Source organism: Calliphora vicina, chromosome 4 (assembly GCF_958450345.1).
Source record: "Calliphora vicina chromosome 4, idCalVici1.1, whole genome shotgun sequence".
Taxonomy (NCBI): Eukaryota; Metazoa; Arthropoda; class Insecta; order Diptera; family Calliphoridae; genus Calliphora; species Calliphora vicina.
In genome coordinates this window covers 22,528,608-22,541,331 of record NC_088783.1, presented here as the reverse complement: position 1 = coordinate 22,541,331, position 12,724 = coordinate 22,528,608, and the positions used below count along the sequence as shown (strand labels likewise).

Genomic DNA, 12,724 nt, shown 5'->3' with positions numbered 1-12,724 from the left:
TAAATTTTATTTATTATAAAATCTTCCAAAGATTGTTTTCATTTAAATATGACGGATTGTAGAAGAAAAATTTTTGGTTTAGTGTAAGAAATTAAAAGAAAAAATAACGCCTCTTATGAATCGAAAACTTTAGCATTACTTCCGTTTTACGTCACGTACGATATACCCTTATTTCGCTTGATGTTTTGTACAACAATGTTTCGAAAGTACTTACTATTTTTTAAAAATATAGTAATTACCCTCTGAATAGAACATAAAGATCAAATTTGAGCTTCTCTCTGAAAACCACACAATATTACATATTTTAAAAATATTTTGCTTTAATCTGCAAACATATCATTTTATCCAGATAGATTTTGTATTGGAATAGTGCAATATGGAGGATCAGCGTGAGTATAAAAGTAATATAACTATTATATTATACTTATAAAGTAGCGTATTAAATTTGTTTAATATTTCGAATCAAAAAATGTTTTTAAGCCTTTTTGTAATAAATTTGAATTGAAGAAAACTTGAATGATTCAAGACGGTATTCTATAAAGAATGTAATTTCGAATAAGCCTATGAAGTAATGTGTATTAAAAAAATAATTCAAACAAAATATTTTTATTACATTAAACAATTTATATGATATAAACGATTTTCGCGATATTTTCCAGGCGATTGGCTTGTACGAACTTATGAACATATTTTAAAAAGCTTTAGAATGTAAGCTACTTTGAAAAATACTTTTAAATTCATGAAAATGTTGATTTGATTTTTTCGAATATTGCACTGTTATGTAAAATTTTTGACTAAACTACCATTGCAAGTTAAATAACAGCTTTTAAAAAACTGTTCTTTTTGGTATTTTTCAACACTTTTTTTTGTAGATTATTATACCCTTCACCTTCGTGAGAAGGGTATATATAAGTTTGTCATTCCGTTTGTAATTTCTACATTTTTCATTTCCGACCCTATAAAGTATATTTATTCTGGATCCTTATAGATAGCGGAGTCGATTAAGCCCTGTCCGTCCGTCTGTATGTCTGTTGAAATCAATTTTCTGAAGATCCCAGATATCTTCGGTATCCAAATCTTTAACAATTCTGTCAGACATGCTTTCGAGAATTTTGCTATTTAAAATCAGCAAAATCGGTCCACAAATGGTTGAGATATGAGGAAAAAACCAAGACAACCTCGATTTTTTACCTATATCTGGATTACTAAGACATTAATATAGACAATATGGATATCTAATGATAGATATTCCAAAGACATTTGCAACGACGTATATAAGACCATAGTAAGTTGGACCTACAATGGGTCAAAATCGGAAAACAAATTTTAACCCGAATTTTTAAAAAAAAAAAATTAAAATAACAATCGAAAAAAATTTTTTTCCAAAAAATTAAAAAAACAACTGGAAAAAAAATTAAATTTTGTTTACCTAAAAATATTTAAAATTTTGAAGTATAATTTGGTGAAGGGTATATAAGATTCGGCACAGCCGAATATAGCACTCTTACTTGTTTTAAATTAAGAAAACGAAAAGAACAAGAACTCAAATAAGATCTAACATTTATATTTGAAACTCCTACACAGAAAAAAGAAATTCATAATTGAAATGAATTTTGTAATAAATATTATTAATCGAACTTGATTTTTTTTTCCCAAACTTTTTTCATTCAGAATAAGAACATGTTCATAAATATTATTAATTTGTACATGACGCAATTTTTTGCATTTTTACATAAATTTCGTAATATTTTATAATAAATTGCATTATAATTGTATTGTGTAATGAATTAGTTCAAAAATGTTTTCATAATAGCCATATATTGGCCAATATTTTAAGATGAATCAGAAATATCTGAAATTTTAAAAATATAATTAAACATGATAAAACATTCATAAATATTGAAGAATAGTATCTTGTTAAAAAAATGTGTCAATTTCGCGCATATTTTTTCATTTTGAAGTTGAAAAACATAAAAAAATAAAAAAAAAATTCCAAGAAAATTTTCAAACATTTTTGAACAACATAAAAATAAAAATGAAATTGAAATTATATTTTCCAAGCCTTCTAAATTTTGTTTGAAAACATAAAATATGAAAAAAATCATACTATTTAAGAAAGTATTAATAAATGTTATGAATTGAAATCTATGAAATCAAATCATAATATTTATGTTGAAACTTTTTTCTGTGTATTTGACGTTCGGAAAAGTAATTGGATAAACTGGATAAAATCAGAAATCGTGTAACAATTTTGTGGTCTATATATATATATACACGTATTTGTCTTGTTTTTCCATACAAACATGAAAAACATTATAGCACAAACTCACGCTTATCTAAATAGATTTGTGTCACAATATTCCATATTTTAAGATGACTTCAAACCCTGTGACAACAATATAAAATCTGGCAGCACACAAGACCTTTGTTTATCTTATTGTGTTTTCCTTTTCAACTTCCTTCGCAACAATAGTTCATGAAATTGTTTTTGTTTTTGGAGAAATAACATTGACGAATCAACTTGATAATACAATTATTTCTTCACAACAAAAGAATCAATTAAAATAAAAACACAATTACATAGAAGTTATAAAAAATAACAATAAAGAACAAAAATAATAATACTATCAGTACAAAAAAGAAAAACATGATAAATGGCTAATTATGAATTAATAGATGAAACAAATGGAGTACGGTAGGATTAAAAAACACTTTCTATATTATATATAAACTATTAAAGGGATTTTAAAATTTTGTAAATGTATCTACTTATAATAGTTACAAGCATATAGGATGGCGTATAGCATTATTGGTGAGTTTATGTATGTGCTCCACAGCTTTGGTGTATCGAATATGGCAACATATCTATGGACCTTATTATACGGTAATACTGAGTTACCCACAAGTCAAGCAAAGTATGTAGTATATTTTTTCAATAAATTTCCTTTTACTTATATTGAGGAAACTAACAACACCCTTTTTTCAAGGTATACCACCCGAATGGATTGATCGAGCCACTATGTATAGCTTAGCTTATCAAAATCAAAGCCAAGAATCACATGATTTTCGTTTGGTTAAAAATTCTACATTCCGTATTAAATATTTACATTCCGATCAGGATGACAATTCATCGACAGAGGCTAGCAGTATTTTAGCACCTTTGCCTAATGAAACACTAGTAGTTTGTTATTATACAATAACCAGTGAGGATAATGCATATGAGAATTTGAAATTAACACAAGTCAATGGTACACTATGTACCCACATTAATGTGGGTATGGCATTTATAAATAATTCCTCTATTGCCATTAGTCAAGGCTTAAATGGTACATTACTATATGATATGCCTCGACTGAAAAAACAGTTTCCGCATTTAAAATTTCTCTTGTGTATTGGAGGCGGTGGCTCATCAAGTGATGGTTTCTCGGATATGGTGAAAAATCATCAGAGTCGTAAAGTATTTATACAATCATTAAAGGAAGTATTGAGAAGTTATGAATTAGATGGTTGTGATCTAGATTGGGAATTTCCCAGCGCTTATAATCGTGAACGTATGCATTTTACACAATTACTTTATGAAATACGTCAGGAGTATGTAAGAGAAAAGCGACCATATTTGTTATCTGTAGCAGTGGCCGCACCAGAAGGTATTGCTTTATTCGCATACGATGTAGGTGAAATTAATAAGTATGCGGATCATGTCAATTTAATGTCATATGATTATCATTTTTATACAAAAGGAACGCCATTTACTGGTAAGTTTAATTAAGCGAGCTTTATGAATTAAATAATTATAAATAATATTTTCAGGTCTAAATGCACCCCTATATGCGCGTAGTAATGAACATTCAATTCTTGGCACGTTAAATATTAACTATTCGGTAAATTGGTGGCTTAAGAATGGTTTGGCACGTGAAAAATTAATTGTGGGTTTGCCAACTTATGGTCATTCCTTTACGTAAGTATATCATATGGATTAAGCTAGAATAAAATATAGCTTTAAACAAATATGTTTCTTTTCTCTGCAGATTGGTCAATCCTTTTAATACTGCTATAGGTGCTCCAGCTGAAGGTTATGGTCATACTGGTAATCAAGGTTTTATATCGTCTGGAGAAATATGTTGGTTTTTGCAACACAACATTTTAAGTTCGTTAGAGTATGACAAGGATTCTTGTTCCTGTTACGCCAGTAGTGCCACGGAATGGATTGCCTTTGATCAGGTTACTAGTATAGCCTGTAAGGCAAAGTATATTAAAATGCATGGTCTTGGAGGAGCAATGATGTTTTCTTTGAATACTGATGATTTCAAAGGAATTTGCGTGGAGGGCAAAAAATTTCCATTAATCGAAGTCGTTTATAAAATCCTGAAAAAAGTTTAGAAATAGGTACATATATATGTAAAATAGAATGACAGACCAAAGACGATATCAGAGTTTAGATGCATTGTTTTGCTCTTTGTTATTTATTATTTTAAAACTAAGATTAATCCATTTGTTTTAAATTGTATGTATATTTTTTAAAATTAAAATTAGGTGAAATGAAAAAATCTTAATAAAACTCTAGAGAAATTATAGTACGAGTACAAATTATTTGGTCCATGATACTTTAGGTATATCAAAATGTTCGGTTAGAGAATCCAAATGTTCATTAAACTTTTCCACACGTTCCTTGTGGGTAGTTGAGGCCTTGTCCATTATACGTTTGTTGCGCTTTAAAGAATATAGTAAATAAAAATGCGTTTAATTATTAGTTTAAGAACTTACCATTTTTTCCTGTTGTTGTTTGAAAGCCTGTTCGGCTTTGGTCAACTGGCGTTCTGGCTTAGCTTTGGAGCTTCCACTACTTTGTTGTTGCAGTGTTTGTTGTAGAGCTTCTCGTTCTTTCTCCTTGTCTTTATCTTTACTTTTCTTCTTTTTCTTTTTAATTCCGCCATCATTTTTAAGTTTCAATTTACTTTTTGATACACATGCATATTCATCGGACATATTTCATTAATTATTTCGCGTTTATTTACCAGAATTAAATCCAATGAGTGAAAAAATAATATTTTTATTTATTTATATATGACAGCTGCAGAGTACCCAGATCCCTGAACATGTAAATAGTTTGGGATAATGTTGCCATATATATATAAGGGGATATATGAATTCCTAAATACATATTTCTACTACTTTTTTAATAAAAGTAGTAGAAATACTACCTATTTCAACTACTCTTTATGTAGATATATTCCTCATTATAATTTTTATAACACAAAAGCATGAATATTCCTTTCATTGTAATCGATAAGGTAACCTATTCTCAAGATTGCATCTTTGTCAACTACAATTAAAACAATTTTTTACAACTGTGAATACTAAATTTTTTAAATTTGCACATTTTTGTGTTGGCTCATTGAACTGCTCGGGCGAGCAAAGCTATTATTTTTTTATATTGTTTTTTTTGCGAATTAGAACATTCATTTAATGAACATTTGGTATTCAAACCTATCAGTCCCATAAGACATAAACGGCGTTTGTATGTATTCAGTTTGAAAGTGAGCCATATGAGCCAGAGTGTTATTTGATACTAATAATAGCAACTTTAGTATACTACTACTATATATATACTACTACTCTGTCATTACTAGAATAGAATTAATAATAAAAAAAGAATAATATATATTATTACAATTTCTTATATTAGAATAGTGTTTAAAAACCTAAAAAATAATGACTTCGGCCACGGTAAGAAATGTAAGGAATTTTCAATACAATTTTCTATTCTCTGTATTTTGGGTCCGTAAATGTAAATTGTTGCTTTGGTGGCAGACCAATGGGTAAAATAAATCATAAACTGTGTTGTCTTAAATTTTGTGGTGTCTCATAAAAAAGTGAAAAACCCCTTATCTCAAGTATTAAATGTAAACAATGTTTTTTTTGTTGTTATATACCTTCCACGTCTTAAGGTACCACTACTTGATGACGATACAATACCATTTGGAGAGGAAGATGAAATGCAAGATCCAAATGCACTTGCTAAGAAATACACGTAAGTAAAATTTATTAGTCCATATGTATGTGCATACGAATGATTTGTAATATATTCGAATTATTATCTGGTTTTGCAGACATCCCTATGTCACATTCTTCCATCTCTTCTTCCGGGGTGCTGCCGTTCTGATTTATATGTTCTGTGGCTGGTTTAGCGATTCTTTTATAACCAGTTTTGTATTTGTTGTGTTGTTTCTATCGGCCGATTTTTGGACAGTCAAAAATATTACTGGACGTTTATTGGTAGGACTGCGCTGGTGGAATTATGTAGACGATGAGGGGGTATCACACTGGGTTTACGAAGCAAAAAAGGTAATTCATATTAATTTTTTTAACTTGTGCAATGTAAAACTTTATAATTTATATCGATGGTGTGTGTACATATTCTAATTTCAGGGAAAAGTTAATAATCACGAAGCTCGCATATTCTGGTTAGGCTTAATACTGTGTCCAGTTTTCTGGGGCTTATTTTTCATTGTGGCCTTATTTGGCCTAAAATTCAGGTGGTTGCTGTTAGTTATGATTGCCTTAGCTTTAAATGGAGCCAATCTGTATGGTTATGTTAAATGTAATTTCGGAGCTAACAAGGATTTAAATTCCGCTGCAACAGACTTTGTTAAAACGCAATTATTTAAAAATGCCATGGATATTATAACGAAACCAAGTGCTCAGCCACCAACGGCCCGTCCCACTGGAGTGGTATAGATCTTGGTTAGATAACTTAAGCATTCCTTTTTAAGTTCTTGTTTAAAATTAAACGCAATTAGTATTTTGTTTTATTTCATTGTTTATAAAATAATTTGTAGTCAAAAAATAAATCGTAACAAAAATATAAACAAAATGTTTGTTTGTATTTTTTTCTTTTTTAAGTTAAAAACTTGAAATTTTTTGTTTAATTGTTATTTAAATATTTATTTGTAATAATTGTTTTATTATTTAACTAAACTAGTAAAATACATAACATAACAATACAAACACATTTATGTATGATAAGGTGTGTGGGGGAGGGGCGTACTTTTGTTTTCAATAATAGTTGCATATTTTTCTTTTAAATATTTCTTATTTTTTTACAAGACCTAAAAATTATAATAAAAACGGAAAAACCAAAAAATATAAAATAAAAAAAATATCATCATCACATTTGAAGATAAACAGATATAACTAATAAATTGCATCATGTTTTTAATTTGCCTAAAATCTCTTGTATCTGAACTTTATAAGCATCTTTGCACTCTTTTAAATCTAATTCCAATTCTTCACAACGTTCAACTTTTTCGCCATACATTTGCAATAAGGCATCGTAACGAGTTTGTAAATCACTGTAGTTGATTTCCAACATTTCCAATGATTGTAATTTTTCCTTAAGCTGGTCAGTGAGTGAGAGACAAGAATTATAATAACTTATACAAATACATCAATAAAAACCAGACTTACATTTTCCATTTCCATTACAAGTTGTGATAGCTCTTCCTGTAGCATATTTCTTTCGGCCTGTAAACGTGATAACTCCCACTGAGTTTGAGCCACTTCGCCGTCTCTTTGTTTTACCATCGATTGTAAATATTCAAAGTTTGAGGTGTTTTGTGATAAATAATGTACACCAAAACCTTGTATGCCCGAAGGTCGACCAGAATTGGAGATACAATCTAAATCATCCTGGGTATACTTGAATTTAGTTAAGAAAGTTGTAAAAAATTTATATTGTAATGAAATTTACCTGATGCCAATCTATACTGCCACCCATGTCATCTTCCAAAGAATTTACGCCTGCACTTATGGCTGGAGAATGTGGTCTCTGGGGATTTTCTGTAGGAGAGTGTTGTAATTCTCCCAAAGAATGTGTAGATTGTTCCCTATGTAGATTTTCTTCAGCTGTTATAGTTTTTCTTTCGGCTTCTTTTAGTTTCTCATTCAAGGTTAATTGAGAATCTTCTAGGGACTTTATTTTTACTTGACTTAATTCCAATTCTTGGTTTATTTCAGAAATTTGTCTGCAAACATTTTTAGTAAGTATTTTTAATTATATGAAATATTTGGTGAAGTGTATATAAGATTGTTGCTTTTATTAAAAAAAAAACTTTCTTGTTAAAAAATTATTTAGTTTTAGAAGATTATCAGAAATTATGTACGCAGTTATAAATATAACATAAACTTACCTATTATACACCGATTCTTTTTGTCTTAACTCCAACTGCAATGAGATTTTAGTCTTTTCTTCCTCCATAACAGCATGCGAAAGTTTCTCCTCCAACTCTTGACATCTCGCTTTCAATAGGTCAATTTTGGAGTTTGTAGAGTCCTCAATATTTTCCAAAGTTTTGAGTCGAGTTTGAGCTGCATCTAGTTTTTCCAAAAGCGATTTCTCTTCCTTATTCCAATTGGCGGTACGTTGATTTAGAGTTTGTTGCAGCGACTCCAAGTGACGCATTAGCGGTATGGTAGTTTGACTTATTTCCTGTGTTGAAGATTCGGCACGTAATTCGGCCGCCTCAAGACGTGCCATTAGTTGGCGGTTTTCCTCCCTCAGCTGTTGGTCCCTTTTCATGGCTTGCTGTTCAGTTGATTTGATTTTTTCTCTCAATTCAAGCAATTGTTTTTGCAGTTCTTGATTTTCGGCTTTAGCTTGAGCTTTTTCCTTTTCCGCTGCTTGTACATTCTCTGCAGTACGTGAGAGATCGGAATGTTGTTTGGATCGCTGTTGTAGCTCTGTTTTGACAGCATCGAAACTTCTTTGTAGGGTATTTAGTTTTTGTTGTGTGTCGTCTAGTTTACTTCGTAATTGGGAGTTTTCAGTGCTTAATTTCTGATTTTCTGAAGTCATTTTGTGGACGGCTTCTATTTGTGATCTCTCGACATCTTCTTTCGCCGAAAGGGTCTTTTTCAAACGTTCTACTTCTTCGTGTGTTAAAGACAGCTGATCTTTAAAGGTTTTCAGTTGGTTATCTGAAGTTTTTTCTTTAGCTCTTAGTTTTTTAATAATATTGGATTGTTGTAGGATTTCCTTGGCCAGTTTCTCACCTTCTTGTCTTAATTCTGCAACCATATTTTGACTTTCGGTTAGAGTGTCGTTTAAATCATTTTTGGGTATTTTTGATTCTAAATCTTTATTTTTCATGCGTAATGAATCGCGTTCTCGTATACAATTTTGAAATTTCTTCTCGAGTGATGACACCCGTTTAGTATATTCTTCAGATGATTGCAAATTATTGGTGTTGACCAAAGCCTGGAGTTCATTGTTTCGTTCTTGTAATTCGGCATTTTGTCTTTCAGACTGCAGCAGACGCAATTCACGAGCCTCCACTAAACTATTTAATTCTGAGATGCGCTTTAAAAGTTTCTCAATTTCATCTTCGGATTGTGAATCCATGGAAAGTATGGATATTTCCGAAGGTTCACGACAATGTCCTTTGCGGTTTGTCAGCGTTGTATTATTGGCAGCCATTGGTGGTGTGGAAATGTTTATATTTTCTATTTTCTTGTCATTTTTTAAAGGACTTGTTCGCGTGGTAGTACTAGCCGTGCTTGATGCATCACCATTAGGATTAGAGATAATTTCGATATCCGATGAAGTGGCTGTCTCCATTTCGTCATTGGAATTAGGTGGTGATGTGTCACTTTTACTACTACGTGAAATTTTCTTAATAAGCTGGGAATTTGTTATATTATCACCACTTGCTGGCGAATGTAGTTGTACATCTTCAAAACTTTGTGTCGAATCAGAATCTATAGTTTGAAGTTCATATGGCACAATTTCCATGGATTGCAATAATTTATTACTTGCCGTACTGCCTTCCATTACAGAAAATGTTTTTTGAGTGGATTCTGTAAAAAATTAAATATTTAATAAATGAATTTGAAATCAAAAAGATAGTTACGCTTTTTACCTTCCATGCTTTCCACCAAGGTTTTTGTATCAAAATTTGACGAATCATCTAGCTTCGTTCCAAGCTCCATTTCCAACAGGTTAACCTCAGCTTCTAAACCCGCATCACTTGATCTACCAATTATGACAATACTATCGGATGTGGCTGTAGCTGGCAATATATGTTCGGATTCTGAAGTCATCATATCACTGGTGGCGGTAATTAATTCCACCGATTCAGAAATGTCAGTAGTTTCATCGGAGCATGGTGATATTTGAGGGGGTGATAAGACATCTACTGATTCTAATGTTGAAGCTACAGATGGTCTCTTGTCAGGTAGCTCAACTGACACTGGAGTAACGATATCTAGACCAGAAGCTGTCGCTTTTGATAAAGCTTCAATTTCTTTAGAAACTTCTCCCACTTTGGGGGCAATAGTTATCATTTCCTTTTGTTCTTTTAAAAATGTATCAGCTGACAAATCCGGTGACGACGTAGAAACTTGCATAGTGGACTGTTCCGTATCGTTAGGTTTTGCATCATCTGCACTCTCCGAGCGGTTAGCAGCTCCGGGAAACCTCTTCACATTACTTGTTACTTCCGTTGTAATTGCATTAGCAGAGCCGTCCAATGCAGTTACTCCCACAATACCACCAACAATGCTACCATCCAATTCATCTTCTTGTATGTCAAGAACTTTGTCGATTTTCTTTTGGGCTTCTTTTAAAGCTGTTTTTGCCAAACTGGCGAAGCTTTTTGTATCAAACCAACTCATACTTCAATATCTTAACTTTTTAAGCAACACATTACAATAATTTTAATTTTTATTGGAAATTTTTTTAACAATTTCTGCAATAATTCCTTTATTTACGTATTCAACGTCATATTTCACTGTTTTTTTTTTTTTTTGTTCTAATACACACAGTTGTATTAAGAGAAATGTTGCATTTTTTAAATGAGAGAGAAAAAACTAGTACTATTTTAAATCAAGTGTGTGTGTGACACCACACACACATATCGGATGTGTTGCCATTATTGTAATATTTTTAGACCACGAAACTTTTGGTCTGTTAATTGTAGTTTTTCTTTTTTTCTTGGTGTTTTTCACGAAACCAATTTTTCGGTTAAAATTGACCTAAAGTAAATTGTAGTTTTTTCTTAAAAATTAAATATTTTTTTAGTTATTCAGAATTTGTATAATAATTTACTAATTAATACAACATTTGAACAAAAAGAAATTATAAGATTTTTCAAAATAAAATATGTATGGCAACACCTGTATAAAAGTAAAATTCTCTCAGAACGATAGAGAGAAAGTATGTGTTAATGTAAGCGTTTTGTCAACATCGTTGTCACAGCTCCAGTGGCGCAATTGGTTAGCGCACGGTACTTATAATCAGTAACTTGTGAGCAATGCCGGGGTTGTGAGTTCGAGCCTCACCTGGAGCATATTTTTTATTATTTTTTTAAATTTTGTTTTTTAATAAATTAATTTCATTTCCACATTTTTTACATTCTCCGTATTAAAAAATTTATGTTTTCTTATAAATTTTACTATTGAAATATAAAGTTTATGTCGATTGATTGACGCCATTTGTTTGGATATATTGTACCGATATATTCCATAGTTTCCGGGGTAAAAGTCTACATTTGAATTTTTATTGTTATTTTAGGTTAAATCCCGTTTTTGTCGTGTCCTTGGAATAACACTTATCTCAAAAAAATAATAAAATTGTATTTAAAAAATTACATTTAATTAAATTTTAACGCGTTAATTTCCTAGTGACAATTGTCTAAAATAATATTATTCATTGATATACTTTGAATTATTACAAATAAATTATAACGAAATGAACTTAAGCCTAATTAAAAATTTACTTTCAAATTATATAAAAATTATTTTTTTCCAAAAATCGATCGATTCCACAGAAAGGTCCACCGTGACCGAAAATAAAAATATTCAAATTATTTTACCTGACATCACTTTGAAAATTTGTATAGTATTTCCAGCTAATCTGAGTTGTTATCATGAGAAAATGAGACTGGAAACTGAAAATATATTTTTTCTTTCTCCTAGCTACATACTTTTAATGACATTTTCTCTTTAGCTTTTATTGTTTACATATTTATATCATGACAGCACAAATCTCATAAAATCATTCAATAAACAAGAAATTATAATGAAAATACGACGAACAAAGCAGGATTAAGGGTAAATTTTTCAATTGATTTTGTTAATGCTCCACTGTAGCGTTCCGGTACCTTAATCACCGTTTGTTATCAGTCAATTTTAATTCAAAACTAAATTTATCCAAAAAACATGTTACTGCATCTAATAAACTCAACAAACATTTTATTTTGATATTCAAAGTGTGTGTAGTTTATGAACTTATGAGTTGAATTTACTTCACTAATTTGCTTTATGAACATGAAAAATTACAATATGTCGCGTGACAAATCGTACTAAAGGTTGTAAAACAAAATAGCTACATTATTTTATTTGAAAACAAAACAAGTTATATTTCATATTAAACTGAAAGACAAATACTATCGAAAAATTAAAAAAAAAATTTAAGATTTCTTAATTTTTTTACATCAAAGGAATGTCGCGTTGGGAACCGTGCTGAACAATATAAATGCCCATATAACCAAAATCATATTTACAACAAAAGAATGATTTTTAATTTTATTTTATAGTTTTCTACGCTAATTTATCTTAAAGTGTTAATGAAATTAATTTCGAGTTCAAAATCATTTTTTTTTTAAGAAATTGAAACTCATGCAACTTTTTTTGTATACCAACCAACAAACAATACCAAACAAGACAA

General features: G+C 30.3%; 4 protein-coding genes and 1 non-coding gene across 7 annotated transcripts; 3 read left to right on the top strand and 2 right to left on the bottom strand.

Moving 5' to 3' along the window:
* Positions 1-2,534: 2,534 nt before the first annotated feature.
* On the top strand, positions 2,535-4,574 carry Cht11 (Chitinase 11). The gene is made up of 5 exons (XM_065508033.1): positions 2,535-2,695; positions 2,779-2,915; positions 2,988-3,755; positions 3,811-3,958; positions 4,029-4,574. Exons 1-5 carry the CDS (start codon positions 2,655-2,657, stop codon positions 4,378-4,380), a joined length of 1,446 nt encoding a protein of 481 aa, XP_065364105.1. The 5' UTR covers positions 2,535-2,654; the 3' UTR covers positions 4,381-4,574.
* On the bottom strand, positions 4,429-5,056 carry LOC135957311 (protein FAM32A-like). Its single transcript, XM_065508037.1, has 2 exons — positions 4,765-5,056; positions 4,429-4,710 (listed from the first exon to the last, which is right to left on the bottom strand). The coding sequence occupies exons 1-2, from the start codon at positions 4,984-4,986 to the stop codon at positions 4,588-4,590; spliced, it is 345 nt and encodes a 114-aa protein (XP_065364109.1). The 5' UTR covers positions 4,987-5,056; the 3' UTR covers positions 4,429-4,587.
* A 522-nt stretch (positions 5,057-5,578) lies between these two features.
* LOC135957308 (uncharacterized Golgi apparatus membrane protein-like protein CG5021) lies at positions 5,579-6,917 on the top strand. Of its 2 annotated transcripts, none has more exons than XM_065508035.1 (4): positions 5,579-5,727; positions 5,949-6,031; positions 6,111-6,345; positions 6,430-6,917. In XM_065508035.1, exons 1-4 carry the CDS (start codon positions 5,713-5,715, stop codon positions 6,736-6,738), a joined length of 642 nt encoding a protein of 213 aa, XP_065364107.1. In that variant the 5' UTR covers positions 5,579-5,712; the 3' UTR covers positions 6,739-6,917. The 2 variants fall into 2 exon arrangements, with proteins under 2 accessions (XP_065364107.1, XP_065364106.1); XM_065508034.1 differs by having other exon boundaries at positions 5,591-5,736.
* On the bottom strand, positions 6,918-10,824 carry Tmf (TATA element modulatory factor). Of its 2 annotated transcripts, none has more exons than XM_065508031.1 (5): positions 9,918-10,824; positions 8,190-9,855; positions 7,751-8,024; positions 7,468-7,698; positions 6,918-7,399 (listed from the first exon to the last, which is right to left on the bottom strand). In XM_065508031.1, the coding sequence occupies exons 1-5, from the start codon at positions 10,669-10,671 to the stop codon at positions 7,208-7,210; spliced, it is 3,117 nt and encodes a 1,038-aa protein (XP_065364103.1). In that variant the 5' UTR covers positions 10,672-10,824; the 3' UTR covers positions 6,918-7,207. The 2 variants fall into 2 exon arrangements, with proteins under 2 accessions (XP_065364103.1, XP_065364104.1); XM_065508032.1 differs by having other exon boundaries at positions 7,468-7,689; positions 9,918-10,823.
* Positions 10,825-11,253: 429 nt separating this feature from the next.
* Positions 11,254-11,345, top strand: TRNAI-UAU (transfer RNA isoleucine (anticodon UAU)). The gene is given in 2 exon segments: positions 11,254-11,291; positions 11,310-11,345. It is a non-coding gene; the product is annotated as a tRNA-Ile (tRNA).
* The last annotated feature ends 1,379 nt before the right edge of the window (positions 11,346-12,724 follow it).

Bases quoted from the DNA above. Each gene is read 5' to 3' on its own strand.
- LOC135957311 (XM_065508037.1), bottom strand. From the start codon at position 4,986: ATGTCCGATGAATATGCATGTGTATCAAAAAGTAAATTGAAACTTAAA. The intron at 4,711-4,764 runs GTAAGTTCTTAA...TATTCTTTAAAG, and splicing joins AACAACAACAGGAAAAAATG to CGCAACAAACGTATAATGGA.
- LOC135957308 (XM_065508034.1), top strand. From the start codon at position 5,713: ATGACTTCGGCCACGGTAAGAAAT. The intron at 6,032-6,110 runs GTAAGTAAAATT...CTGGTTTTGCAG, and splicing joins GCACTTGCTAAGAAATACAC to ACATCCCTATGTCACATTCT. The intron at 6,346-6,429 runs GTAATTCATATT...TTCTAATTTCAG, and splicing joins GGGTTTACGAAGCAAAAAAG to GGAAAAGTTAATAATCACGA.
- Cht11 (XM_065508033.1), top strand. From the start codon at position 2,655: ATGGCTAATTATGAATTAATAGATGAAACAAATGGAGTACG. The intron at 2,916-2,987 runs GTATGTAGTATA...CCTTTTTTCAAG, and splicing joins TTACCCACAAGTCAAGCAAA to GTATACCACCCGAATGGATT. The intron at 3,756-3,810 runs GTAAGTTTAATT...TAATATTTTCAG, and splicing joins AAAAGGAACGCCATTTACTG to GTCTAAATGCACCCCTATAT.
- Tmf (XM_065508031.1), bottom strand. From the start codon at position 10,671: ATGAGTTGGTTTGATACAAAAAGCTTCGCCAGTTTGGCAAAAACAGCT. The intron at 7,699-7,750 runs GTAAATTTCATT...ACTAAATTCAAG, and splicing joins GCAGTATAGATTGGCATCAG to TATACCCAGGATGATTTAGA. The intron at 7,400-7,467 runs GTAAGTCTGGTT...CTCACTGACCAG, and splicing joins TTGTAATGGAAATGGAAAAT to CTTAAGGAAAAATTACAATC.